The 25,598-nt window shown below is 41.2% G+C and overlaps 1 protein-coding gene across 8 annotated transcripts in view; it reads left to right on the top strand.

Moving 5' to 3' along the window:
* The window catches only part of WDFY3 (WD repeat and FYVE domain containing 3), a 185,105-nt gene extending 161,431 nt beyond the window's left edge, over positions 1-23,674 (top strand). For 7 of the 8 annotated variants that reach the window (XM_074867444.1, XM_074867448.1, XM_074867447.1 and 4 more), the window contains 17 exons: positions 461-515; positions 869-988; positions 1,799-1,916; positions 3,081-3,187; positions 3,971-4,124; positions 6,661-6,752; positions 7,085-7,297; positions 10,005-10,152; positions 11,222-11,376; positions 11,819-11,977; positions 13,515-13,694; positions 14,809-14,991; positions 15,920-16,016; positions 17,027-17,356; positions 18,419-18,530; positions 18,875-19,072; positions 19,879-23,674. In XM_074867444.1, coding sequence (XP_074723545.1) covers positions 461-515; positions 869-988; positions 1,799-1,916; positions 3,081-3,187; positions 3,971-4,124; positions 6,661-6,752; positions 7,085-7,297; positions 10,005-10,152; positions 11,222-11,376; positions 11,819-11,977; positions 13,515-13,694; positions 14,809-14,991; positions 15,920-16,016; positions 17,027-17,356; positions 18,419-18,530; positions 18,875-19,072; positions 19,879-19,999 — 2,542 coding nt within the window. In that variant the 3' untranslated portion in view covers positions 20,000-23,674. Of the gene's footprint in view, positions 1-460; positions 516-868; positions 989-1,142; positions 1,231-1,798; positions 1,917-3,080; positions 3,188-3,970; positions 4,125-6,660; positions 6,753-7,084; positions 7,298-10,004; positions 10,153-11,221; positions 11,377-11,818; positions 11,978-13,514; positions 13,695-14,808; positions 14,992-15,919; positions 16,017-17,026; positions 17,357-18,418; positions 18,531-18,874; positions 19,073-19,878 lie in introns of those variants that run through there. The other variant, XR_012628813.1, reaches the window with a different exon arrangement.
* Positions 23,675-25,598: the final 1,924 nt, after the last annotated feature.

The raw sequence follows: 25,598 nt of genomic DNA on the forward strand, positions 1-25,598 counted from the left end.
GGATTCACTGGAGAGTACTGCAACCTCAATTTAAAATTGGGCATTACCAAAATACGTAACTGGTGATGTTGTGCTCCCTTTATCTGAAATGTACTAATATCATTGGCAGCATTGGTTTATCTTCTTACTAATTAATATATGCTATCAGGATTAATGTGACTGGTATACAGGTGTGTTCTGAAAGGATTTGGAGTGCCAAAGCCATTAGATTTGTCCAAGTTGTCAAAGATATTTTCCTCATGGGCAGCCTGTTAGATATGTTTGTGATTGCACTGAATTGCATAATTAATGTGCATAATTTTAACAGTATGTGTTTAGAAATAAAAAAAAGGCACTGCTAAAGCAAAAAGGAACAAAGCTCTGTTTTTCTAATTGTAACAATTTACAAGTTTTAATCTTAAAACTTTGGATTGTCTTGTGAAAATGTGACTCAGAACATGCGCTTCCTTCTTCCCATTAGGTCTGGCTTGCTTAGCACTTTAGTGGGAGAAAAATCTGTTACTCAAAGATGGGAAGTAAGTATGAAAATTTCGGGGTGTTTTTTTTTAATTAAATTTCATGTTTTGTAGTGATACGTAATAAGTCAGTGCACATAAGTTGCATCCTCTTACCTGAATGGATGGAATATAATACTATAGAAAGTGTATCTCAGCATTTTAGTATGTAGTATTTCATCATATGATCATCAAATAGGAAATGGTTCTACCATTGAAGATACAGGGGGAGGGACTGTAGTAGAGTGAGCATCGTAACATTGAAGTTAAGTTTCATATGTTGGGGGAGAGCTGAACACTGACAGTCTGGCAGCTTAGACGTTTGGTTGTTGTAAGGTGAACACTTTACAGTGCTGTTATCTGTCTTCCTTAAGAGAGGAGAAATCAGTAACTTCCAGTACCTGATGCACTTAAACACTCTGGCGGGCAGATCCTACAATGATCTCATGCAGTACCCTGTCTTTCCCTGGATCCTCGCAGACTATGATTCAGAGGTAAGTAAAATATCTCGTCACTCTTGTCAGTAATTTTTTATATGTTGGAGGTTTTGCAAATATTACACCTGGCTCATACTGCTTTGGTAAAACCGAGGTTTCATCTCCAGTTGTTGGATTCCACCTATTTTGTAATGTTCCTCCCACTTCACAGCAGGTTGGATATTGGAGATTCTTGGCTGTCCCATGCAGGCAGGTCCTTGCCTGTGCAGATTTGATGGATGTTGTTGGACTCTGCACAGGTGAGGGCCAGGATACGTAGCCTGTTCTAAGGCAGTTGCCTCTCCGTGTTGCAGGAGTTCCTATAAGTCTTTGCATTAGCTTTCTACTGACTATCCTGAAAGATGTTACACCCACAGAGAAGGCATGCTTGTCCAGAAGACTGGTAGGGGCTACTATGAAATCTGGCCTCACAGTGAAGAATTTGCTTTTGAAAAAGATAAAACATCCTATTAATGCTTTTGTGGGCAGCTGTTGCTACCAGCCAGACCATAACATACAATATTGTTAGGGTGCATGTCAAGTATTCAGGAACAGAATTAAGGGGCAACTGGGGAACAGGATGAGGCGAACAGGGCAAAAATTATCAGGAGTCCAGATGTGACTTAAAATAAAAACCACTCACTCTCTTAGATCAGACTGGAGGACTGTTTTAAGCATATCCAACACTGCACCTGCTGTGCGTGTAGAAAACAAAGATGACAGGCCTAGGAGGTATGCGATATTAAATATGGTAATCGGCAGTGTTGAAAGGGTTTGTTTGGGTTTTGGACTTTTTTTATAAAATTGGTGTCTGTTTTATTTTTAAAGGAACTGGATCTTACAAATCCCAAGACATTCAGAAACCTAGCCAAGCCCATGGGAGCTCAAACAGAAGACAGGTTAGCCCAGTACAAGAAACGATACAAAGACTGGGAAGACCCCAATGGTAAGTAATGACACATCCTGCAGGAAGAGCAGAGGGACAGGTGCCTGCTACAGGATGGGAGCAACTCACAGATTTTTCTATTACAGGTCAAGAGGTCTGGATGTGGATATGCAGAACTCTACCCTGGCTTTTAGGGACTCTCCCACAAATACTAAATTAGAGCAAAGGGGTGTTGGTTTTCTTGCTGCATTGCTTGTTTTAAATCCAAATGACAGCTCTTGTTTATATGTAAAAATAAAGACAAAAGGGTTGCACATTCAGAACAGTTTGACATTGTCTAAAGGCTGGAATGGGCAGGCATGTGAAGTGCACAACCAGCTGACTCTGCTAAAACAGCTTGAGTGCTGCTGCAAGAAAATAAGTTGTACAAAGGCATGGGAATACTTCTGCATTAGCAGTACTCCAGCTTTTCCATTTCTTATCTTAATACATCGGTTTTTTGCTAAGGAAAAAGGCATTTTCTTAGCTAAAAAAAACCTCAGAATGAGATGCAATTCAGTTACATATTCTTGATTTTAGAGCTTCCTTATATATTGAAAATAAAACTTGTGTGTTTGGCAAGGCAGCTATTATATGATACATTTCTTCTCATGTGCTTTTATTGAAGACACAACCCTGTTTAACTACTGTGGTGCTGTTCTGTATCAAACAACAGCAGGTGGCAAAGATGTTCATTTCTACAAGTGAATCAGTATGTTCTAAGTGTATTTATGCAGAGTTTTTGCCAGGAAATTAAGGAAGTAAAAGCTGTACAAAATCTGTAGCCAACAATTCTGAGATGTATTTCTGACCAAGCCTTTAATTCCACAGTAACCAATAAGGCTAAAGGTAAAAAAACCTAAACTGTTTCTTCAGTAGAAATCACCATAGCTGCGCTGCAACATTTCAATTAGTTAAAATAAAAAATGACTAACCATTCAGTATTGCTCTGCAGAAGCCCATTGAATTAGAGCTACTGGACTGCAGCCAAAACTCAAGTGGTGGCCGTGACAAAACATAAAGCTTTCAGATTCTCAAGAATGAAAATTACAAATTCCAATTTTAAATGTGTCGAAGGTCACAGAGTAATTAAAATGCAGCACTATTTTTTTTTTTCAGTTAGTACTGATTCTGTCACCTAACTGCTTTATTTGTTCTGTATTTATGATTTTTAATCTTCTGCAGGGGAAACCCCAGCTTATCACTATGGGACCCACTATTCATCGGCCATGATAGTGGCTTCCTATCTTGTCCGGATGGAGCCTTTTACTCAGATTTTCTTACGGTTACAGGTAAAAATTGCATCACCTCACCTTGTGTTTCTATCCTGCTGTACATTTGAGACCTAAGTGAAAAGTCAATTAATTGGCTTTGTTTTCATCAAATATGGTAGAATAAATATTTTTAGCAGAGTTATTGTTGCCTGGGAGGTTTTTGATGTTTCTTTGTAAAAGATGTAATGGAATTCACATTTCTCTCTTGTATTTTGAACGTTTTTCTAAAAGTATGCAGAACAAAATATCAGCAGACAAAAAACAAAGCAAGTTTTATTGTGAAAAATACTTCGCTCGTCATGCTTTATTTGTCTGTTGTTGAAAGAATCATATGCCAGTTGTTTAGTTCTGTGCTGGAGGTGTTGAAAGATTGTTATTTTAAAACACTGTGTCTGAGAGCTATTTTAGTACTGTGTTAAAATAAACAAATGTTTGCAGAGCCTGGAAGTGTTTGCCAGTTTGATGGGTAGTGGGGTTTGTAACATTACGCGTCAACTATTTTCCTAGACAGAAGCCATCAGAGAAAAAGATTTGTGTTTCTCTGGAAGAGACTAAACTTTGAAATAGGACTAGATGACTCCTTTCTTAAAATTCTGTATATCTGTATCTCAGTGCTTTATGTTTGCTATTGGTGTGTACCAAAAAGTAATGCAGTTGTTTAAATCTGTTGCGTTAGAGGAAGAAACGTGCTACGTTCTGTAGTGCCTGTATTAGGCAGAGGATATTCTGATTTGCTGCCTTGTCAAAATCTGCTGTGCTGAGGTACTCCGATTCTGACGTGCTTCTTGCTCTGTCCCGCAGGGCGGTCACTTTGACCTGGCTGACCGAATGTTTCACAGCGTCCGGGAGGCTTGGTATTCAGCCTCAAAGCACAACATGGCAGACGTGAAGGAGCTCATCCCAGAGTTCTTCTACCTCCCCGAGTTTCTGCTCAATTCCAACAATTTTGACCTAGGTAGGCAGAAGGGGCTTGTGAGAGCTGGGCCAGACAGTCCAACATGAGGAAAGTGTTATAATACGGGCAGAAAAAGATCAGTTTAACTGCATGAGACAATGATACACGACTTGCACATTTTGACATGAAAGCATAAGCAGGACTACTTCTGGTATTTCCTGATACTACATGTTTATTCAGTATTATATTTGAAAGTCTGAATGATTTAGAACTCATTGTTTTATCAGGAAGAGTGCAGCAGGAATTGTTACTTCCTCTGTGACACCTCAGGTTTATTTTTTCAGATTTGGCAGACTTAAGATATTTTCTCAAGCACTGAGTGTTCATTTTAAGCAGTTAATGCAAAGTTTGTTCTGAGAATTGCTGAACAAGACACTGAACTACCCAAAAATTATTTTTGTTTGAAGCGGCGTGGCTTAGTTGATTTTTGTGATTTTTTTACCAGTTCAAAATGCACAGATAATCATCTTTTACGTGGTGTTTCTCTGGTTTGCATTTTCCTCTGTATAACTTGCTACTCTGTGATGGTGTTCAGCATCTTTTTTTGCATATTTTTTTAAGCTTTGCAAAATCTGTTTGACAGTCTTCACTTCTAGGACTTCAACAAAACCTTTAGGAATACTTTAAGACGAAATGTCGCAGTTAGGTTTTGTGAGGGTGATTATTCAACAGGAGTCAAATTTCACACCTGTTGGCCATAGGAGATACATGTTTCTTGGTATGTATGTCACTCTTAACAGTGGCATTAAGCTCTTATTTTCTGAGCTCTGTGCTGTGAATCTAATAGCAATAATAAAGATTAATCAAATCGTAGGTTTTAATGGCCTAAAATGCTTTCTTCAAAATGTATTGTAAGAGATTGGAAGCACAACCTTACAAAAACATAAACAAAGCCAAAAGAACACCCTGCAAAACCTCTCCCAGGTATATATCACACAGAAGGGTATGGCCATTACTGGAAAAATGTGGAGGTCTTGTCTGCTCAGCTCTGTATCTGATAATTTTGGACTGTGACCATCAGAGTCCTAGAAATTCTTCATTGACCATTTGGAACAAGAGTAAAAAAGGTTTTGTTAGGAACAGCTGTCAAACACTGTGTGATACTTTTGGTTGTGCAAATTCGAAGCAATCCTGCTCCCCTTCCCCCCAGATAAAAAGAGAGGAAGATTCAAAGTCTGCTGATGCAAGCAATGTTTCTGTTGGAGCTATGTACTTAGTACTTGTGTACCCCTGTAAACTTGGGAATTTGTTGGGTGTTCCTCTCAGCTAAGAGGAAATGTGGAATTGTCTTTTGGAAACAAGCGACAAAATGAGAATATAACTGGGAGATCTTAACAAATACATTTTTAGTAATCACAACATGCCACCATTTAATCTTCAGAGAGGGAAGGGGGCTATCTGGGACCCAGATCAATGTATGTGGCCAGACCATGCCCAGAGGAATCACCAATGTCCTTGGGTGTGAAGCTTGGGGGGGATACCAGTTAGCTGTTCCCTGGTAGGAAATGAATATTTAGCCTGTACCCCTGTGAGGTGTAGCTGTTCTCATGGGTAAAACAGTAATTCCATTCTTTGATACAGAATGTTTGTATTGTGAAAAAAAAAAAATCCTGGGATGAAATACTGTTCCACCAAGGCTTCTCAGTACACTTCACTGTTACACTGTCTCATGCTGGGATTTATTTTCTTCAAAATATACTCCACTGACATGCCATTGCTATATGCATGCTAAACAGATGCCAAATACAGGAAATTATGTCCTCTCTTAAATTGGGGCTAGCACACTTATTCCAGTTTTCCTCATAGAATAAGAGCAAGGAAGTTGAAAAAAGGTAAGAAAATGAACCTTGCTGTGCTGATTCCTCTGGGTGCAAAATGGACAGCTGCTGTGGTACCAGTTCCTGGTAGCAGGGTTGGCTGCTTAGGTGCAAGCTAAACTGACATAACAAGTTTCTGGTTGTGCATGATTGCAGAAGGCTATTTTATTGGCTGTTTTCATTAACTTTGATGTACTGCAAATGGGTCTTTCCCATGACGGGGAGAGAAAAGCAGAAATTTACTTAAATAGAAAAATAAAGACAAAATAATCAAATAATATCAAAAAATTCAAAAATAATCATGTTCCAAGAGCACTTGATGGGGAAACATAAAGGTTTTGAGTTCAGACTCTGTATTATGAAGTTGTGAAGACTGAGGAGGAGTAATCTAATCAACACCTCTAGCTAGAACGGTAATGTTTGTTTTGAAGAGAGTGTGCTGAAGCTCTGTCATCATCTTCAAAAGTCTTAACAAGGAATATTTGAATTCTTCCCCCTGCGAGCAACCTTACATGAACAACTGAAGCAGAATTTTTCATGTTTTATTGTCTGACATTTAAAAATGACATCGTTTTAAAGAAAAGACTGAAATGGCTTGCTTTATGAAGGAAAGGTGTTAGAATTCAATTTTTTTTAATATTTTTTTTTCACCATTGCTGTTACACTGCAGTTGCAGCACTTCTCTCCAAATTTTCCCTTTTTTTTTTTTTTTTTAATAGGTTGCAAACAAAATGGCACTAAACTTGGTGATGTAATACTCCCCCCATGGGCAAAAGGAGATCCTCGTGAATTTATCAGAGTTCATCGGGAGGTAATTTGCATTTTAATAATGACAGTAGAAAACATCCGTTGGGCCTTTCCACTGCGTATTAATCTCAGCTCGATTTGTGCAGTTACAGCTACTAGCCAGTCTGTCAGTTCTGGGCTGTTGGCTAATTGTTGCAAAGATCTGTAGAACCGGCGTTTCTTCCCCTTCATTTTTGCCTAAAGAGTACATTGAAAATGAACTTTTCAATGAAAAGCTTTATCAAAACGTAACGGGAATATGTCAAAATATATTCTGCATTTTTCTTTGTGGCGGGTGTAGTAGACTCGACCAGTGACTGATACGACTAGTTTTAATGCACGCCCTTTGAATTTCAGGCTCTGGAATGTGACTTTGTGAGTGCACATCTGCATGAGTGGATTGACTTGATCTTTGGCTATAAACAGCAAGGCCCTGCTGCAGTGGAAGCTGTAAATGTCTTTCACCATCTCTTCTATGAGGGACAAGTGGACATATATAACATCAATGATCCATTAAAAGAGACAGCTACTATAGGATTCATTAATAACTTTGGACAGATACCAAAGCAGGTATATATACCCTTCGTAGAATTCTTATTTGCCAGATAACACTCAAATTGAAATGCATTAACAGAGAATGGGAAAGTGTTTTAGGAGTGGAACTTCCTAGGAGTGTTTTTCCATAAATATTCTTCCAGTGATGTGAAATCATTTACATTTCCATCATAAACACAACGAAGATCAACTTTGGGCTTTGCTTGTGAGATTAGAAATGTCTTTTTTTTTGACCCTTTGTACCCTTAAAATAAAGGCTAAATGAATTATGGCTCCACTCTACAATTCAGCATCCAAAAAAAAAAGTTTGTTCTGCTGCTGAGTCACAAGGGAGCAATGTAAGTGCAACTTCAAAGTAATGCCTAGCGTTCAGGTATTTTAAATTATCCTGTATTAAAGTAATTGCTATAACAACTTATGCTTTCTTTTTTTTTTTTTTTACACCAGTCTCTTGGAGTTCTGTAGGGCTCGGCCACATATTTTATTTGAAGAATCTGTTGAAAGAAACATCAAAATTTAAATTAAGTAGATTGACTCTTGTAGGACAGCTGTAGTTAAGGAGCTATATAGACACATTTTTGGTGCAGATTTAAAGTTTGTATTCTCTTTAAGAGATTACATTAAATTATGAAATGTAATATGAAATCTAAAGTTTTACTGTGTGGGTTTTTACGTTTTTTGGGGGGTTGAGTGTTTCTCTCTCTCTTTTTTTAATAATTAGACATTTCTTCAGGATGTCTTTGCTGTCTAGTGAAACTTCTAAATGTCATTGGTGAATTTTTCCAATCCTAGATCTGGTGGAAACCACAGATACCTTCAGCAATTCACTGGGAACCCAATCCATGTGTTGAGAACTCGAGGCTAGAGCAGCACCTAATGTTTCAGGACAGCCACAGGATATTTCCTGTGGGGACCCACTAATGGCTGGCTGTGTCTCATTGCTTGGAAGGAAGGCTAAAAACTGCTCATCTGTCTTCTGTAGCTGCTTTTCTCCTTTTCCTTCCTCACTCTCTCTCAATAATCTAGACAGGTAGAGGCTGTGGGGCTTTCTCCTGTTGAGTGATAACCGGTCACTGGGTTGTGGTGATAATCAGACACGGCCCAGCTCAAGGCAGATGAACAGATAAGACTGGGGCTGAGAGCAGGGCAATGGAAGAGCACTGCAGCTCAGTCCAAAGGTCTGCCTCAATCTTCAGACGCCTTTTAGGTACAAACGTATGATGAGATCTACCAGAAATGGCATGACGCTTTGCTAGACTGCAGGAAACTCGGGGAAACTCAAAACTCCTTAAGTCATTTTTGTTGGTGAGTGCTCTTGGAGCACATTTTTAGGTAACTGTAGAGTTTTGCTGTCACCCTCTGTGACTTTCCAGAGGGGATTAGGACAGGCTATCTCAGTGACATGGCTGCTGTGTGCTTCTTCACTCCTTTGCTGCATGCAGATGTAACACGAGGACTACATCTTCTTTATCCCATCTCTTCCAACAGCAACACCCCTGGTAGCCCTGTTTTCCATTTTTAAAAGTTGTGCTGCAGAACATTCCAGAGCTGACACTGCATTTGGAAGAGGGCTCTCAGGACAGAGGGTCCTGAGATGCCACAGCCCTGGCGGGGCAGAGCAGAATGAATAACCAAGAGGAATGGTCGCTCAAAGGAGAAAGGAGGGGGTTATTTTTTCTTGCCAGAACTGGTGGATTTTGGGATCAGTTGTCCTTGTGAACACTGTATGATGTGCCTTCTCTCTCCATCTTCTCATAGCCCAGCAGACAGGAGGCATGCTGTAGTTCAGGGAGAGCTGTGGCACATAGGCCTGTTGTTACCCCGGGTACCCAGAGTGTAGGTGTGAGCAGTAGGAACATGTGAGCATGCTCATAGCTCAGCTCATAGCTCAGCTACCTCAGGTTTATGCATCTTCCCTCTACTTTCGATAGGCAAACAGATAACACATCTCAAAGGGCTGTAAGGAAAATAACTTTCAGCCTTGGAATTTCAGTTCTCCTTTCATAGCCTCTCTGCGAAAGAGTAATTGAAATCTTACAAAATATCACTCAATGTTCATATTTGTCATTTACAATATTGTAATACATAGCATCTACCATCTAAGATGTTTATTATGAATTTATCACATGATAAATCTTAGTGTGTGTCATTGATAATCGTGACTTATTAGAAGCAATGATCAGCTTGTTTAATACTCTCTGACATACCAGGAATGGTCAGTGAAGCAGTGAAATGGAAATTCAATCACTCATTAATGAAGAGCTAGGCAGAAGTTAATCAGGTTCTCAGTGTGTTTCTTGTGCATGACTGTCATACGTGGCCCAGTGACATGCCCAGCCATGCCGTGACTCTGTTTTTCGGTAGCTTTAGCTGCTGTTTGTGGGACACAGTTTGTTTCAAAGCCAAAATTTAGCTTTCAGTTTGTCATAGGTTAGAATTTGATAGAGCCTGAGGCATCAACTTTGAGATACTTACTTGCTTTACTTACTGGTGGTAGCTTTAAAAATACTTTGCTCGTTATATCCTTGTTGGATTCCGTGTTATTTATTGAAGTCTTGCTGAAATGGTTTCCCTAAGTTATTAGTGAATGTTGAGAACAGTTAAGTAACATTTGCTGACCCGCCAGTTTTTTAGAAGGTTAATAGGACGTACTGGAGATCTTTTTAAGCTTGTGCTCTTGTAAACCTGTGATTTTTGATGATAATTTCTTGATGAATTTCAGCTCTTTAAAAAGCCACACCCACCAAAGCGTGTTAGAAGCCGACTGAATGGAGAGGTTGTGGGAACCTCTCTGCCCCCTGGTTCCACAAGTGACAAGATCTTTTTCCATCATTTGGACAACCTGCGGCCATCTCTTGCCCCAGTGAAAGGTAAACTGTAAAATAACAGTAATTATTCCTGTTTCTTTGCCAGAACGTTCAGAGTTTCAGGAAGATTGTCCTTTCCCGTATTTTGCTTAGTTCTAATGTTCTTAATGCCTGCACTTTTGGGAGAAAGACAAATTTAATGTATCCTAATGCTGTAAGATTATGTTCTTAGCTACTCTAGTGTACTTGGGAAGCACCAAATATGTGCCAGTTTAATATACCTTTTTTAAAATAGAGTGATACAATTGGGCCGAAGCACCTTTTTAAAGTTTTATTGTAAATATGCAGGGTACATTGCTTCTGGGCCTCAATTTTTGCGATTTTCATAGCAAAAGGATTCTTTATCATTGCGCCAAGAAATACTGAGAAATGGCATGAAGGGGTGGTGTTGGTAGCTGCACTGAGACAAAAAAAGGTAGTTTTTGACTTAATATCTGACATTGGACTGAACAAAAGTTAATTGTCCTGTGAGGCAGGTAAATGCTATATAGAGTGGTTTCTTTCCTAGTTGATTAAATGAGTCTGTGCCTGCTTTAAAGAGAGGAGGGCGTACTACTACCCAGGACATAGCAGGGCTACACTAAAACAGGAAACTAGAAAGCACTTACCTATATCACAGAATCACAGAATCATCTAGGTTGGAAAAGACCTTGAAGATAATCCAGTCCAACCATTAGATAAATACTTACAAAGCTTGGGGAAAAACAGGTGGGTCACCATGGGCTGTAGTCAGGAATGTGGCCTCTGGGAATGCTCGGCCAAGAAGTTGGAATCGGTACCAAGAACTTACTTGTACTTTTGCCAGAAACGGTACAATCACTTTTAATGACCACAGACATCTTGTCTGAAGAACACCTTGTGCAGCATCACAGGTGGGAGAGGAGCTATTTGTGATCCTCAGGGATCAGATTCTCACCGCTCCTGGTGATGCGTAGCCTTGCAGAAACAGGTATTTGTATAACATAGCAAATAAATACAGGCATCCTGCTTTTGCAGAGCATCAGGTATTTAAGAGGATGAGATAGTATTTGTCTGTGCTAGCAATAAAATATAACCCCATCTTCTTGTCTAGAGCTCAAGGAGCCTGTGGGACAGATCGTGTGTACTGATAAAGGCATTCTGGCAGTAGAACAGAATAAGGTTCTCATCCCACCTACGTGGAATAAAACTTTTGCCTGGGGCTATGCAGACCTCAGCTGTAGACTGGGTACCTACGAGTCGGACAAGGTTTGTAATCTGAAATTTGTTTCAGTGATGAATATACCAAAAGCAATTAGTACTCAGTAGTGAAAAAATCTTAACAATGGAAATATATTTCACATGTGAATGAAATAATCTTGTACTGCATGTGTTTTATTGCTCCCTATCTGGTGCTCTTCATCAGAACACTAGCAGAATGACATAAACTGATTAATAATAATAATAATTTTTTACCCGGTATACAACACATGAATGAATTAAATCTATGCAGCCAAAGCTCATCTCTCATGTTCTCTCGGGAGGCATCTTATGGCAGAGGCTGGAATTGCTTCTGTTTGAGGAAAAGCTCCATAAGGGGTGTCTTAGTTACCTAATGGTCCAGCGTGCAAGGTGGCACTCAGGTTTTTATTTTTACCCTACCAAACACTAATTCTTGCAAGTAATTCTTCTTTGTTTTCTGTATTTTTAGGCAGTAATTGTTTATGAATGTTTGTCAGAATGGGGTCAGATACTGTGTGCCATTTGCCCCAACCCCAAACTAGTTATCACTGGAGGAACAAGCACAGCGGTGTGCGTGTGGGAAATGGGCATCTCCAAAGAAAAAGCTAAAGCACTCACTCTAAAACAGGTAAAATACAATAAGTCTGCCTTTTACGTAAACTGTGTTACAAAAGCAAAGGAATTATGAAAGAGGTATTGCTCACAGAGTAAGGTGTGAAACCATGAGTCCGGCCAGCCTTTGGAGAACTGAATAGTTGAGGTACTGATCTGCATTAAAAGTGGGCAAAATGCGTCTTTAAAATTCCATCGGTTTTAATGATAGTTAATCACCAGGAGCTTTTTGGAGAGATGGGGAATTTGGTAACAATGTTAACAAAATGATACAGGTGTGCTTTGTGAAATCATCTGCTTTATTATAGCATTGTATGTAAAATACCCCCATCTGAAAACTCTGTCAGGGAGGGCAGTGAAGGAGACCGGCTTAAAGGTTCATTTTCCTTTTCTAATTTTTTTAATTACTTTTTTCTTTAAATAATTATATATTTAAATTGCACTTCTGTGCAAAACTTTGCTCTTCTGGCAGGTGTGTTTGTGGAGCAGAGTATACTTGTTCAGGATCACCTTAAGTTGTTCTTGCTTTGTTAATTCAAAACACCAACTTTTAATCTTAACAAACGAGCACCTGTGCTTTAAAGTCAGTTGCAGCTAAGTGCAGAGTAAGTCTTGTGTGTTTACTAAAGGGGGAAAAAAAAATCCACCTACAATCAAAGCAAAAAACCCCAACTAACTCAAAATATTCTAAAAGCTCTGTATCATTGTTACAGGTAGCTAGGTTGTTAAGCATTACTGTTCCTGTTAGCATCTTAATAGCAGGACTTTTTCTGGAGGAGAGATAACACTCAAACTGAAGAGAAGAAATTCAGAGAATTATTTCATCGCTTCCCTTGCGCAGTCTCCAACAACTGTCCAAAGCTGTGTTTCCAAAGTGTTTTACTTAGGAACAGTGCAAGATAAAACACTGCATCTTGAATTTCAGGGCAGCGTATTAAACTTTACTGTACTTTAGCCAATGATTTGCAGTTGAGTAAGCTGCAGTAATCTGACTGTATTCCAGTCTCCTGTTACAATGGTTAGGTAAAGCCTAAAATTTAAAAGCAGTGTCTAATACAAGTAGATGCTTGTCGTTTTCTGCTCCTTCCAATTGACTTTCCCTTTTTGGTTGCAATTCTTTCTTTTTTATCTTTTCTCAAACATGAACAGAAGTTTATACAGGAGCCATTTTGTACTTACGAAGAATTTCTGTTTTCAGAATGTAATTTCACCTGCAGCCTGGAACACACACTGGACCTATAAATAGGCTACTGATGCAGAATGGGTTGGAAATTTATTTTGGGGTTTTTATTTCAATAGAAGGCTCTATAATGTTAGACCCTTGAAATTTGGTTTTGTGAGAGTTCTTTTTAAATGGAAACAAATGTTACTCCTATCATGTTCAATTATGAAAATAGTTGCCAACTAAATACTTGTAGGTCAGTTGCATCTTCTGATATGTAAACATATTCATGTTTACATCATCTGAATCTTTTCAGATAAGTGGGTTTAATGTAGTAATTTTTGTGATCTCTCCTGATTGCAGCTTGTTCCTCCTGACTTTTGTTTTGCAGGCGTTACTGGGTCATACTGACACTGTCACGTGCTTAACAGCATCTCTAGCTTATCACATAATTGTGAGTGGGTCACGGGATCGCACCTGCATCATCTGGGATTTGAATAAACTCTCTTTTCTAACACAGCTTCGAGGTCACAGGGCTCCAGTTTCAGCACTCTGTATAAATGAATTAACGGTAAGAAGCAAATACCATTCACCAACGTGCAGTGGGAACAGTAGCAAGAGTCAGAAATTGTTAAAACTGAAGAAAAACAAACTAGGCTCTCCTGTTAGTTTGGCAAAACTTGTATAACTCAGCTGAAAACTAATTAGATGGTTTAGGGAATAATTTGCATCTTTGGTCCAGAGATGCACATGGGCTTATTCCATCACAGCATCTTGATCTCGGAAGGGCTTATTAACAGTGCTGACAGCAGTATGGCTAGTGTGGCCTTCAAAGTGGGTTGTCAAACCTGCCACAGGAGCGAAGAAAAGATTTTGATATGTGATCTTGGTTGTCTTCTATTCTCTTACACTTAATTTAAAGGAAGCACAGAATACTGTGAATGAAGCCGCAGTGACGATTGTAGCAGAAACAGACGTCTCCTAAAAGCTCGTCTGCTCCTATAAGTTCCAGGCTGCCATTTATCCAGCTCCATCATTTATCCATGCACGTCAAAGAATTTGCCTGAGTTAAAACTTTACGTAGCTGGTCCATCAGGGCTGGATGGTCCATGTTGCAACTGGAGCAGATGTAGTGGTTGAAATCGAGACAAAACAGGGCTGTGATTGAGGGAGGGGGTACAAGAGGCACAGTTTATTAGCTGCTAGTAAGTAGTCCAGCGGTTGTAGTGTTGCCAGTGTTTCAGACTGCAGCTCCTGTTTCCCCTCTGCACTAGTTTGGACCATCTCTTGCTCTTTTCCCAATAAGGAAGCAAATTAAATTTGAGGTGGTACATGATTGTGAAAAAGCGTGGAGTCAGCATGAGCAGAGTCTTTGAAAACTTCTCAGGGAAAGTACTGAAAATATGCTGTTGGATTGTTACACTGTGAAAAGTGGAGGAATTGGTCTACTCATGCTGTAAATACAACAAATAGGTTGCTACTAAGTCTGGTTTTCTATGTACTATTTTAAAAAAATGGATATCGTCCTAAAGATTTCTTTAGGTGGCCAAACTCAGCTTGAATAGAACTCCCTGAAAATTGCCAGCCTTGATGTCTGAACTTAGCTTATAAATGAACCCAGCTTATATTTTTTCTGAAGAAAACCTGAGACTTGTTTTGAAATATGGACATGTTTGTCTTTGCAGGGGGATATCGTATCATGTGCTGGCACTTACATCCACGTATGGAGCATTAATGGCAGCCCCACCGCAAGTGTAAACACTTTCACTGGCCGAAGCCAGCAAATAATGTGTTGCTTTGTGTCAGAGATGAATGAGTGGGATACCCAGAACGTCATAGTAACGGGGCATTCGGACGGAGTTGTCCGGGTAAGTACCAGGAATCGCTGCTTGGAAAAATAAAATTATGCCTCAGTAGTAGTTAGAGAAGTCGTGTCTGTCCAACACGGTGCCCTGGCTGGTACCGAAAGCCGTCCTGCTGTGCTCGGGTGCTCCACCGGAACAGTGAGTCCTGCAGGAAGGAGGGAATCCAGCCTGGGTGGACGGTGCAGGCTGCTTTTGGTTCTGGAACCAGCTGTGCCGTTCCTGCACAGGGTGGTGCACTGTATCCTGTCCGCATGTTAGAGGGACATTGAAGATTCATGGAAAACTCCTTCAGTGAGCTGTCATTCCTGTGCAGTCTCTCTGTTTTCTTTCTCCTTTTCGATGCACCCGTTGTGATGTGGGAACTAGCAATAGTCAGCAACACCCATTTCCCTTCCTGCTTTATTTTGGTCACCAGCTTTCATGCCTGGAGATTGTAGTTTTTGTTCACCGTTTTTGTTCTACACACCTCGAGACAATTCATTTTGCTGTGTAGAAAGGAAAGAGGAACTTTGTGGCATCTCTGATCACTGTGAGTCTGACCCGACTTCCAGTACATTGCTGTGTGCAGTCCTGGGGTCTGCCTTAACCAAAGTCTGCTGGTCAGATTGCTATGTGAGTGGGTGTTGTTACAGTTTATTAGCTGCTAGTAGTTTAATAACAGTTTCTTGTGCTGTTAGTTAACATCTTAGTTAAACAGCTAAAATGTTAAATAACAGCCCAAGACATGTTCTCTTGTGATTCAGACATGAACACAGATGTCCTCTTACGTGTCTAGCCCCCAAAACCAGGGGTTAGTATGGAGATGTGACCTGCCTCTCCTGCTACCAGTGCAAACACACCATTCTAATAAGCCATCTTAACTCTATAAGTAGCTCAGAAGAAAGCTGAGAGTTCAGTACAATGCCACTTTGCTTATCCCCTGTCCCTCCAGTTCTGGCGAATGGAGTTTTTGCAAGTACCAGAAACACCAGCTCCAGAGCCTGTGGAGATGCTGGAAATGCAAGAGGATTGTCAGGAAGCACAAATAGGTATGTCTCCTGACAAGTGCTTTGTATTTGCCTTTTATCTATTCTTCGCTATACGTAGGCAAAGCCCTGTGGTTATGCAGTGCAGAATGGAGGATTGGGGTTTTGTCTCAAAAGACAATAGACATCCGGTGGGCATAATAAATAAAACATCTTTGCTCACCACCTTGCTTATGGTAGTTTCATACTGCTAGGAGTAAGAAAAAGTCATGCCTGTCATAGCTTTTTTTCTGTGAAGATTGAACTTTTCTCTGTGTGGTTCTGCTATCAGTGAACTCAATGGATACTACCGTTGTCCAAAAGCTAGATTTTTTTTTTTTTTTCCCCAAATGGATTTATAGCATAACAGCATCTACTGATGGATCAGTATGCTGTTTAGACAAGCAATGCTGGCCATATCATTTTCCCTTGTCGGACAGTTTTGGCCTGTGTTTGATGGGCGTTTCTTTTAGCCGTCTCATCTTCCTATTGCCTTCTTCATATTGAAGATATGATCTGGATTTGGATCTGGATTGCATGATACTCAGTAATTATTATATAAATACAGCTCCTTTTTTCAGTGGCACTAGGAATATCAATATCTTCGGCAGCTGCTTTTTTTTTCATTAACAAAAACCTGTTATTAACAAATCTGCATTGTGTTTCTGGGTCAAGTGGAGTTTCAGCATAGCTGACTGTGCTTACTCGTGTAAGTTCTGCTGATTTGGTTTTGTTAACTTGAGCATTTTTTTGAAAATTTACTCATTGTGTCTATCATAGCCTACCTTAGACTATCATAGGAAATAGCTTCAGCTAAGGAGTGCTGTTTTCTGACAGACCAGTGCAAAAAAGATGAGTAGTGGGATTCCTGGCAGGAGCTTTGAAACACCTGCGTGCAGTTTCCCTCTGGTCGTGCTGTGGTGGTACCTGTTGAGTTGTAGGTAGCGCAGCAGCAGATTAGCAGATTAGGGGAAAAAGTGGAGGCTATAAACAGCCCTGCTAACAACATCTTCTCTCCCGTTGGGTGAATCCAGGGCAGGAAGCCCATGAAGAGGACAGCAGTGACTCCGAGGCGGATGAGCCATGTATAGGCCAAGACACAAAGCTGCAGGAGAGCCAGAGTCAACCGAGCAGCACCAGCCACAGGCCGAGGTCGTCATCAAACCGAGCAGCAGCAGCGTGGTCAGCAGACAGCGGCTCTGACGACTCCAGGCGTTGGTCAGACCAGCTCAGCTTGGATGAGAAAGATGGCTTTATCTTTGTGAATTATTCAGAGGGACAAGCAAAAATGCATCCCCACACTCAGGTTAACCACCCACACCCCAGCTACGCTGAAGCACGGCACTACAGCAAGCTTAAACCAGGTAAAAGAAATTGGGCACGCTTCCTCTGTCAGATAAACGTGCTGACCCATAAGGCAGTCTAAGAGCTCTGTGTGCAGCTTTGAGCAGGGTTGGCTGACAAATTCCAAAATGTCCGGTGAAGAGAAAAATTGGCGTGTGAAAGGTTGCATGTTGTTCAAGCTTTTCCTGAGAAGCTGTGGTCAGTTTACCCTGGCCAGCAGCTAAGCTGCTCCCTTGCCACCACCACCACCACAACCCCCTGCAGTGGGATGGTGGGGAGAAGAGAAATTAAAAAAGCAAGGGAACTCGCGAGTTGAGGTAAGGATAGTCTAACAAGTGAAGGAGAGAGGAAGACAAAACAAGTGATGCAAAGACAATCACTCACCACGTCCCGCAAGCAGAACGATGACCAGCCAGCCTCTGAGCAAATGGCTGCCTTCCCCAAAACCCTTCCTCTCAGTTTTATTGCTGAGCATGATCTTACACAGTGTGGAATATCCCTTCGGTCAGTTGGAGTCAGCTCTCCAGCTTCTGTCCCCTCCCAGCTTATTGCACACCTCCAGACTCCTGACGGGGGGTGGAGGGCAAAGTGGGGAAAAAGAGAGAACCTTGACACTCTGCAAGTACTGCTGAATAACAGCCAAAACACTGTATGTCATCAAAATTATTTTAGTCACACCAAACACAGCATCATTTGAGCTTTTATGAAGAAGATTAATGACATTTGCAAATCTGAGTCTTGACTTCAAAAATAAAATCATTTAAAAAAAAATAAAAAATTAAGTTATCACAGTCCTGTCGTGTCAGGCTTTGGTACAGGGTTTCTCTGTGTCATGTCACCATTCTCTGCAGCTCCGAGGCTCTGTGCATTGTTTTGTAACCTCTCCTTTCTTACATGCATTGGGAAGCAGTTGAAAAATGAGTTTTCCCTGAGTGAAACTTAAGTCATAGAGAGTTATCTCTGGGGGGAGATTTTTTTTTCTTTCTGCAAAGTCACACGTACAGGTAAGTTGGGGAAGGAGGGAACAAAAACAAGAACAAGCAAATTTGCTTTTTCCCCTCCTACTTCTCACTCCTTTCCAGGATACAGATGGGAGCGTCAGTTGGTGTTTAGAAGCAAACTAACTATGCACACAGCATTTGATCGCAAAGACAACGCACATCCAGCAGAAATCACTGCACTTGGCATCTCTAAGTGAGTAGCTCCAAGTGCTTGAAAACATTTTTTGGGTGTTGTCAGCGGGAGGTGGTATGAACCAGCCATTGTTCTTCAGTAACGTGTTCTATGGTGCTTCTGTTTAGAGCAGCCTTGTTCAAGGACTGACTTAAAAAAAAGTACTAAAATAAGTAGACTTATTCAGCTGCGTTATGTTACATAGAGTGTTGTTACAGCTCTGCTTGTCAGTCAGACCAGGCTAATTTAGTTACTGTGCCAGTAGTTGAACGTTTTACATACTCTGACATGTAAAATCCGTCATCAGTGTCTGCGTGTTACTGTGCCAGAGTTGTTGCAGAAATGCTTTTGCTCTTTTCTCGCAGGGATCACAGCAGAATTCTGATCGGGGATGGTCGAGGCAGAGTGTTCAGCTGGTCCGTAAGCGATCAGCCTGGCCGCTCTGCAGCTGATCACTGGGTGAAGGACGAGGGGGGAGACAGCTGCTCAGGCTGCGCAGTCCGTTTTTCACTCACGGAGAGGCGTCACCACTGCAGGAACTGTGGACAGCTCTTCTGCCAGAAGTAAGCCAGCCAACAGTCTCCTTCGGGCTCTTTTCCCTACAGAATTTTAGGCTGGGCAAAGCTGTTGCATAGCATGGAACTCTGCTGAAAGGCTGAGGTTTCCCTTACCAAACCGGAACTGATGAAGAAAAAACATCAAAACTCTCAAAAATTTCAGGGGGGGATTAGAAAAGACAAACCAGCCCCTTTATAAATCCAGTTAATAGACAGGTACTGGGAGAGAATGAAATCTGCTTGCAGCTTTGAAAACCTTCCTGTCGCCCATCTGAGAAAAACTCTAGACAAGTGAGCTTAGCAAAGAAAAAAACCAAACAAACAGAAAAAAATCCACCACCCATAACTCCTTTTGCAGCAACTAGTTGTTCTTGTCAGTCTACAAGCAACCTGGTCAAAATGTAAACTGTGTGCAGGACTGTAAGGATGATGCGGCCTCAGACAGGACAGTGTGTGACACAGAGGATGTACGTGAGCTCCCCTTACCCAGGAGCTGAGGTGGGAGTCTCTCCTCTGGTCCACTGGGTCAGAGACGGCATCTCTAGTCTCATCTCTGTAGTTATACTTTGAGTCTAAACTGGTGACAACAGCTGTTTTTAAGCCACCTCTCACTCAGAGTCATTGCACTGAATCTGTGGTGATCGCACAAGTTAAAGTCTACTTCTGCCGCTGCGTTGCATTTTTTTTGTCAAGATAAGTTTGGACGGGTTTCTGGTATTTGAAGTCACGATGAGAATGTCCACACCCGGACAGAAAATGGCCGGGTTGGGAGAGGCCCCAGTGTTCACAGCAATGTTTGTTTTCCTCTACAGGTGCAGCAGGTTTCAGTCCGAAATCAAGCGTCTGAAGATTTCCTCCCCAGTCAGAGTCTGCCAGAACTGCTTCTACAACCTGCAGCATGAGCGGGGTTCAGAGGAGGGGCCCAGAAACTGATGGGGCCCTGGCCAACGGAGACCCCGTCCAGCCCTGCCGTCGCTCCAAGAACTAGTGAGAGTATGGTGCAGTGATTGGAAGGGATTAGAATATTGTCTGTTTACACTTAAGTTTATACTGAGTTTTAAGCACTAAAAGTGAAAAGGGATCATTGAATTGATTGGTGTTGACAGAAGGTAAATGAGGCTAAGAGTATAATGAAGTGAAGAGCAAGGCCCAGGAGGACGTGATTAATAACCACAAATCCAATGGAACTGTCAACCCCTAGACCTGTGTTGACATGGCTATCGAGAAAATCCTCACTTATCCTAAACACCCATTCTTGTCTTGTTTTTGTAGAGCTAGTCATCTTTATTGGGGGGAGGGGGTGGGGAAGGCTTTTTAGAAGATAGTTGTAAATCTGCCTTCTTCGCAAGCAACTGTGTATATTGTAAATAGGTATAATGGCCTTTTTATCTAAATATGAACTTAACTGCTTGTTACATGGGACTTCAGATTAACCACTATACTTTGTGTGGCATCTTTATCTCATCTATCAATTTAAATACGAATGTTTAAAAAAAAAAATCAAAAACTCAAAGGCATTATGCGTATTTCTGTTAAAAATCCAGTCTGTGCATGTTTGTTCTTTCAGTTGCCCACAGTATCTTAATTTAAGTAAGGCTATTCATAGAATTACATGGATTTTTTCAAAAGAAAACATTTTTGAGAATAGGACTTGGAGTATTTTATTCTAGCTGTAAGATAACCAGGAACTAAATTGTACACTTGTGTTGCATTTTATACCAAACTATTTACCACCTCAGTGTTGTTCATATTTAATAAGGCCTCTTTTATACATATGTCAGAGCTGCAGTTTTGTTAATTACCTAATGTTCATTAGCAGCTGATTCATGCAGTGCAAGAACCAGCTTTTACCTTCTTTAGTCAATAGCAATTGGCTTGCTTTATAGGTACAGAATGAATTCCTTGTGCGTAAAATTTAACCGCTGTTGTCCTGTAGCTTGTTTGCAAAAAAACTTTTTGGAACAACAGGCATTACTCTAAAACAGGGTGATATTAGTCATGTCAGAAATGCTTGGAAGCTATCTTCGTGTTTCGGCACATGGCATCAACTTGAGGACGGCAGTAGATTTCCATGATGGTTTTTAAGTTCCAATATGAATTTAATTGCAGTATTTTTTTACTACTCTGTCATTTATTTTGCACTACATGTGGGATGAAGTAGAGACACTGATATCCACTGGGATTGGAACACGTGCATCGGGTAGGGCCATGGACTTAATTTCTGAATGAGGTCTTGCCAGTGGGTTTTTGGTTGGGTGGGGAGCGGGGTGGGGGGCTGGGAGGGCAGGGGGCAGGCTGGTGTTCAGTTTGGTTTTGTTTTTTAACATATGTGTATATATTTTGTAAATGGGTGACAAACTGATCTAGATCTAGGTATATTCACAATGGATTCTTTTACATAGCGGTAAGGATACGACCCAAACCAACAGAAGACAGGTGGCCCTGCTTTTGCTCTGCCAGTACTTCCGTGAGTGTCTTCACTCGAAGGATAATCTCATCATCTCACTCGGAATGGTTTGGGCAGGCTCTAGCCCTGGAACAGCCAGTGGTTAAATCCAGCACTGGTGTTGGCATCACCCCACAGGAAATGCCAGACCCTCTGTGGTGGCCTGAGCTCCTTCCAGAGGGTGCTGAGCACTGCGGGGGCACACCCGTCTTCTCTTGATTTGAGCTTCTAGTGGTGAATAATTTGTTAATCCTGACCACTTGCTATTTACCCTGGTATCCCATGTTTATGCACTGAAGGTTAAATATGTATTTTAATACATGTTTGTTTATTATGTATGTGCTGGTCTGTAAAATGAGATCTATTCCTGTTTTGGTATGTATACTAGGTCCCCAAATGAACAGGAAGGCTTCTCTAGAGCCCTTGCACACTGTTGAGTAAATGCAGGTTTGTTGAGATTAGCTGACCCAAATAGATCCCTTTGGATCCAAAGAGCGATGGCCACGTAGCCACGCTGCAGGGCTGCCTGACAGATTTGTCCCGAAAAGCAAGAAGAGGTCCTCAGTAAGCATGTGCAGAGCACTGGAATTTCTGTGTTCAGCTGTTCTCTCTAACGTTGCCTTCACCCTTCCCAAAATGATGCGAAACCAGCATAGTTCAGCAGACAGGCTCGTGGCCTTAACCCTTTCAGTTGGAAGAAAAGGCTCTTTTGACAACTTTTAAATGCCTTTGAGTCCACAGAGTTTTCTTCCCCTTGCCTCCAGATTTTAAACCAAAACCAAATTTAAGGAAGTCTTCTTTTCTAGGGACTGGAACTTGTACAGCCACGTAATTAAACCCTAATCCAAACAAGGTTTACGACAGTAACACCGATGTGATCTAACCACTGAAGCAAGCAGTTGGCATATAGTACTAACGCGGGGTCGTGAAGGTGTCAGCGAAGAGGTAGTTGACTGCACTCAGCTACGTGAGCACGTTGTACAGGGGGTGTTCTTTCAATGCTGCTTTTAGTACGCTGCCAAACATCATCTTCTGATGTCGGGCAGCATACTAAAAAAACCAAGGTCATTATTCTTTACAGATTCTGTAGTGTAGAGGTTAGTCCCGATTTACGTTTTGCAAACAAATCACCACAGCCCTCTGACTTAATTCTTCGGTTGCGCTGTTCCAAAACCCACGTTCTTGCTTGTAGGAGGTGGAGGGGAAAAAACACACCTGCTCGTATTTCCTCTGGCAGCTGGTGCTGTGGGCAACTGTTTTGTTCACTTGGGAGTGGGTTTTTTTTTTTTTCCATTTCTTTCAAGCTTGCTTTGTTTTCCATGTAAAAATCTGTTGAGCAAAACTATACTCACGTACACTAACATTAGTAGACTGTATTCTCTGCAAGTACCTCACATGTCTTCTCCTGCCTTGTTCTTTGTAGTATACTTACTCATGTATTCTTAACATTCGTATGTAGTGTGCAACTGTAACGTCATGCTTAGGAGAGGGGGTTGGCTGCCTCCAGCCGACGTTCATCAGTTCGATAGCAAAACACTTTAGATAAGTTATTTTGCACTTTCTTATGTATAAAATTGGTAGAAACTTATATTTGCTTTGTATCATTTAAAGACTCCTTTTGTTTCAGTAAATGAACTGTGTATAAATACTTATGCAGTTAAAACTGTTTTTAGAAAGTATTTTTAATTTCAGCAAGTTTGGTTACTTGTTGCATGACTATTAACACAGCTGACTTTTTGTGTCAGTGCAATGTATATTTTTTTTGTCCTGTTATTAACTTGTAAGCCCTAGTTAAATGGCCATTTATTTGTACAGCATCAGGAGTAAATTGAAGATAACTGGCTAAGACTGGAGTGTGGAATTTTGTACTATATTGCAGAATCCAATATCTGTTTTTTGGTGGTTACGTAAAAGGCCTGACGATTTACTATCTAGTGTGCAATCTGTGATATCTGAATGTTCATTGTATATTTGTCTCCAATGCAAAAGGGTAGAGTAACACAATTACAACAATACATGATTAAATGCAATAGTTCAGGTACTGAAGTATTTTTTTCATTTCAAATAAATACCTGCTATTTACCACCAAAAAGCTGTTTTGCATTTGTTGGAAAGATGCAACATTTGCAGCTGAATAAACGTTTTTAACATGGGAGTGGTAACTCATGAGTAACATGTTTCTGTATCGTCCTGAGGAGTAAATTTCTATTACTCGTTACAGTTTCTGAATGCAAGGACAGTCATCCACCATGATGCAGTGTGAGATCATGTGTCTTTGGTTACTTTTTTTGCTTTATAAGTGTCACTGTAGAGTGTGAAGCCAGCAGAATTTGATAGTGTGTAGAATAGGCTGTACCAAAATAGAGAAAGCATTCAGAAAAGAATGATTTAAGTCATGCTGGGTAGGGATGGTGGAAGAGGAGGAATTGTCTTCCCCAAGGAGAGGATGACAGCTAGAGCAGAACTTGTCCTTACCCGCTGAGAAACAGCCTAAGATCCCCAAATGTTGAAATATTTTACCAATTCTTCAATCCTTTTTTTTATACTTTTTCCTAAGATGGTAGTGCTAAAGGCTGGGGGTTTTCATGTTGGCAGTTAATTACGTACCAACGCTGGTGGCTAACAGTTTTTCTCTTAACTGAAAACCAGGCTTTGATGCAGTGGGACCTACCGTGTTCTTGGCTGAGGAGCACCAGGCATTGCGTTCTTGGTGTTCGACAGTAAGTGATTTCTTTGGTTGTAAAAAAAAAAGGAACTTCTACTGATGAACTTAATTGTCTGTGCATTTAACATTGATGCCTACCACGAACTCTTTAGGGTTTTTTGGTACGTTGGAGTGTGCTTTCAAGCAGTAGTTATAGAAGCAATTTTCATGGCTTTCCTAAGCCATATCTTGGTTTTACAGCATCATTTATGTCCACTTCTCATAGGTTCAGCTATTTCTCACTCAGGAATTTCCATATTGTAGATCTTTTCATACACTTCAAAAAAAAAAGTTGTAGGGGAATTACTGTCTTTCTCAGCACACTTGACAGCTGCAGCCCAGCGTGCTCTTCGGCTGCCACGGAGCAGGTCACAAACGAGCTTCACCAAAGCATTTTGGAGGCAGTAAACCCTGCGGAGTGTGGGGGGCGAGGGCTGTCACGGCTGCCCACTCTCTGCGGGGACAGACGCCCTCCTCGCAGCAGTTCCTGGCCGCTCTGTGCAGCCGGAGGGTTCGGTGTGTGCTACTTCAACCTCATTTTCCCACAGGCAAAAAAAAGAGTTAGCTGCTGTTTTGCTGATTAAGGATACCAACTGAACTCGGACACCAGAGTGAAAAGAGCAGGCGTGTTTTACTGGGGATAACTAAATAATGTAACAGAGTAATACAGAAAACATGCAGTAAGAAAAGGCAGAATAATGCACTTAAAGCAAACGAATAGGGAAATACAGGGTAATGCATCAAATCATTACTACGTGAGAGAGAGAATAGCGATGAAGAAAGATCCCTCACCACTTGCACCCGTTACCATCATCCAGACCCGCAGGCGCTGGGCAGCCCCGGTTACAGCGAGGATTTGCAGAGCCTGTCCCGGCAAGTGGGAAACCCTACACAGTGCCTCCACCCATAGCTGAGGCATCCGAAGTCACTGTGAGCGGGTCCAGCCTTATATACCAAAAATCAGCAAGCCAGAATAGCTGGCACCTTTGTTTTGAGCAGAAAATCTCTGGTTTCATTCTCCTGTTGGATTCCACCCAAAGCCTGGCCAGGGCTCGGCGGGGAAAACCAAGGGAGTTTCTAACAAGGCCAAACACTTGGGCTCTCAGCCTTGAACAAGGCTAAATCGGGAAGTTGGATACATTCTCTCAGCATTTCATCCTCACTACTGATTATATTCTGTCCAAGCTGCATCTTTCATTAACGAGCATACGTATTCCACTAATGATTACAGACTAAGTCAGCAGCTTCGGCTCGGGGCCTGTTGTTCAGGCTTCAATACTTCACCACTTCAGCACTTTTTACATCAGCAGAGGTGGTTTGTTATAACCCAGCACAAGCCCTACTAGCACAGTGGTTATCGGCTATAAAATGTACAGGATTCA

This window comes from Strix uralensis, chromosome 4 (assembly GCF_047716275.1).
Source record: "Strix uralensis isolate ZFMK-TIS-50842 chromosome 4, bStrUra1, whole genome shotgun sequence".
Lineage (NCBI taxonomy): Eukaryota > Metazoa > Chordata > Aves > Strigiformes > Strigidae > Strix > Strix uralensis.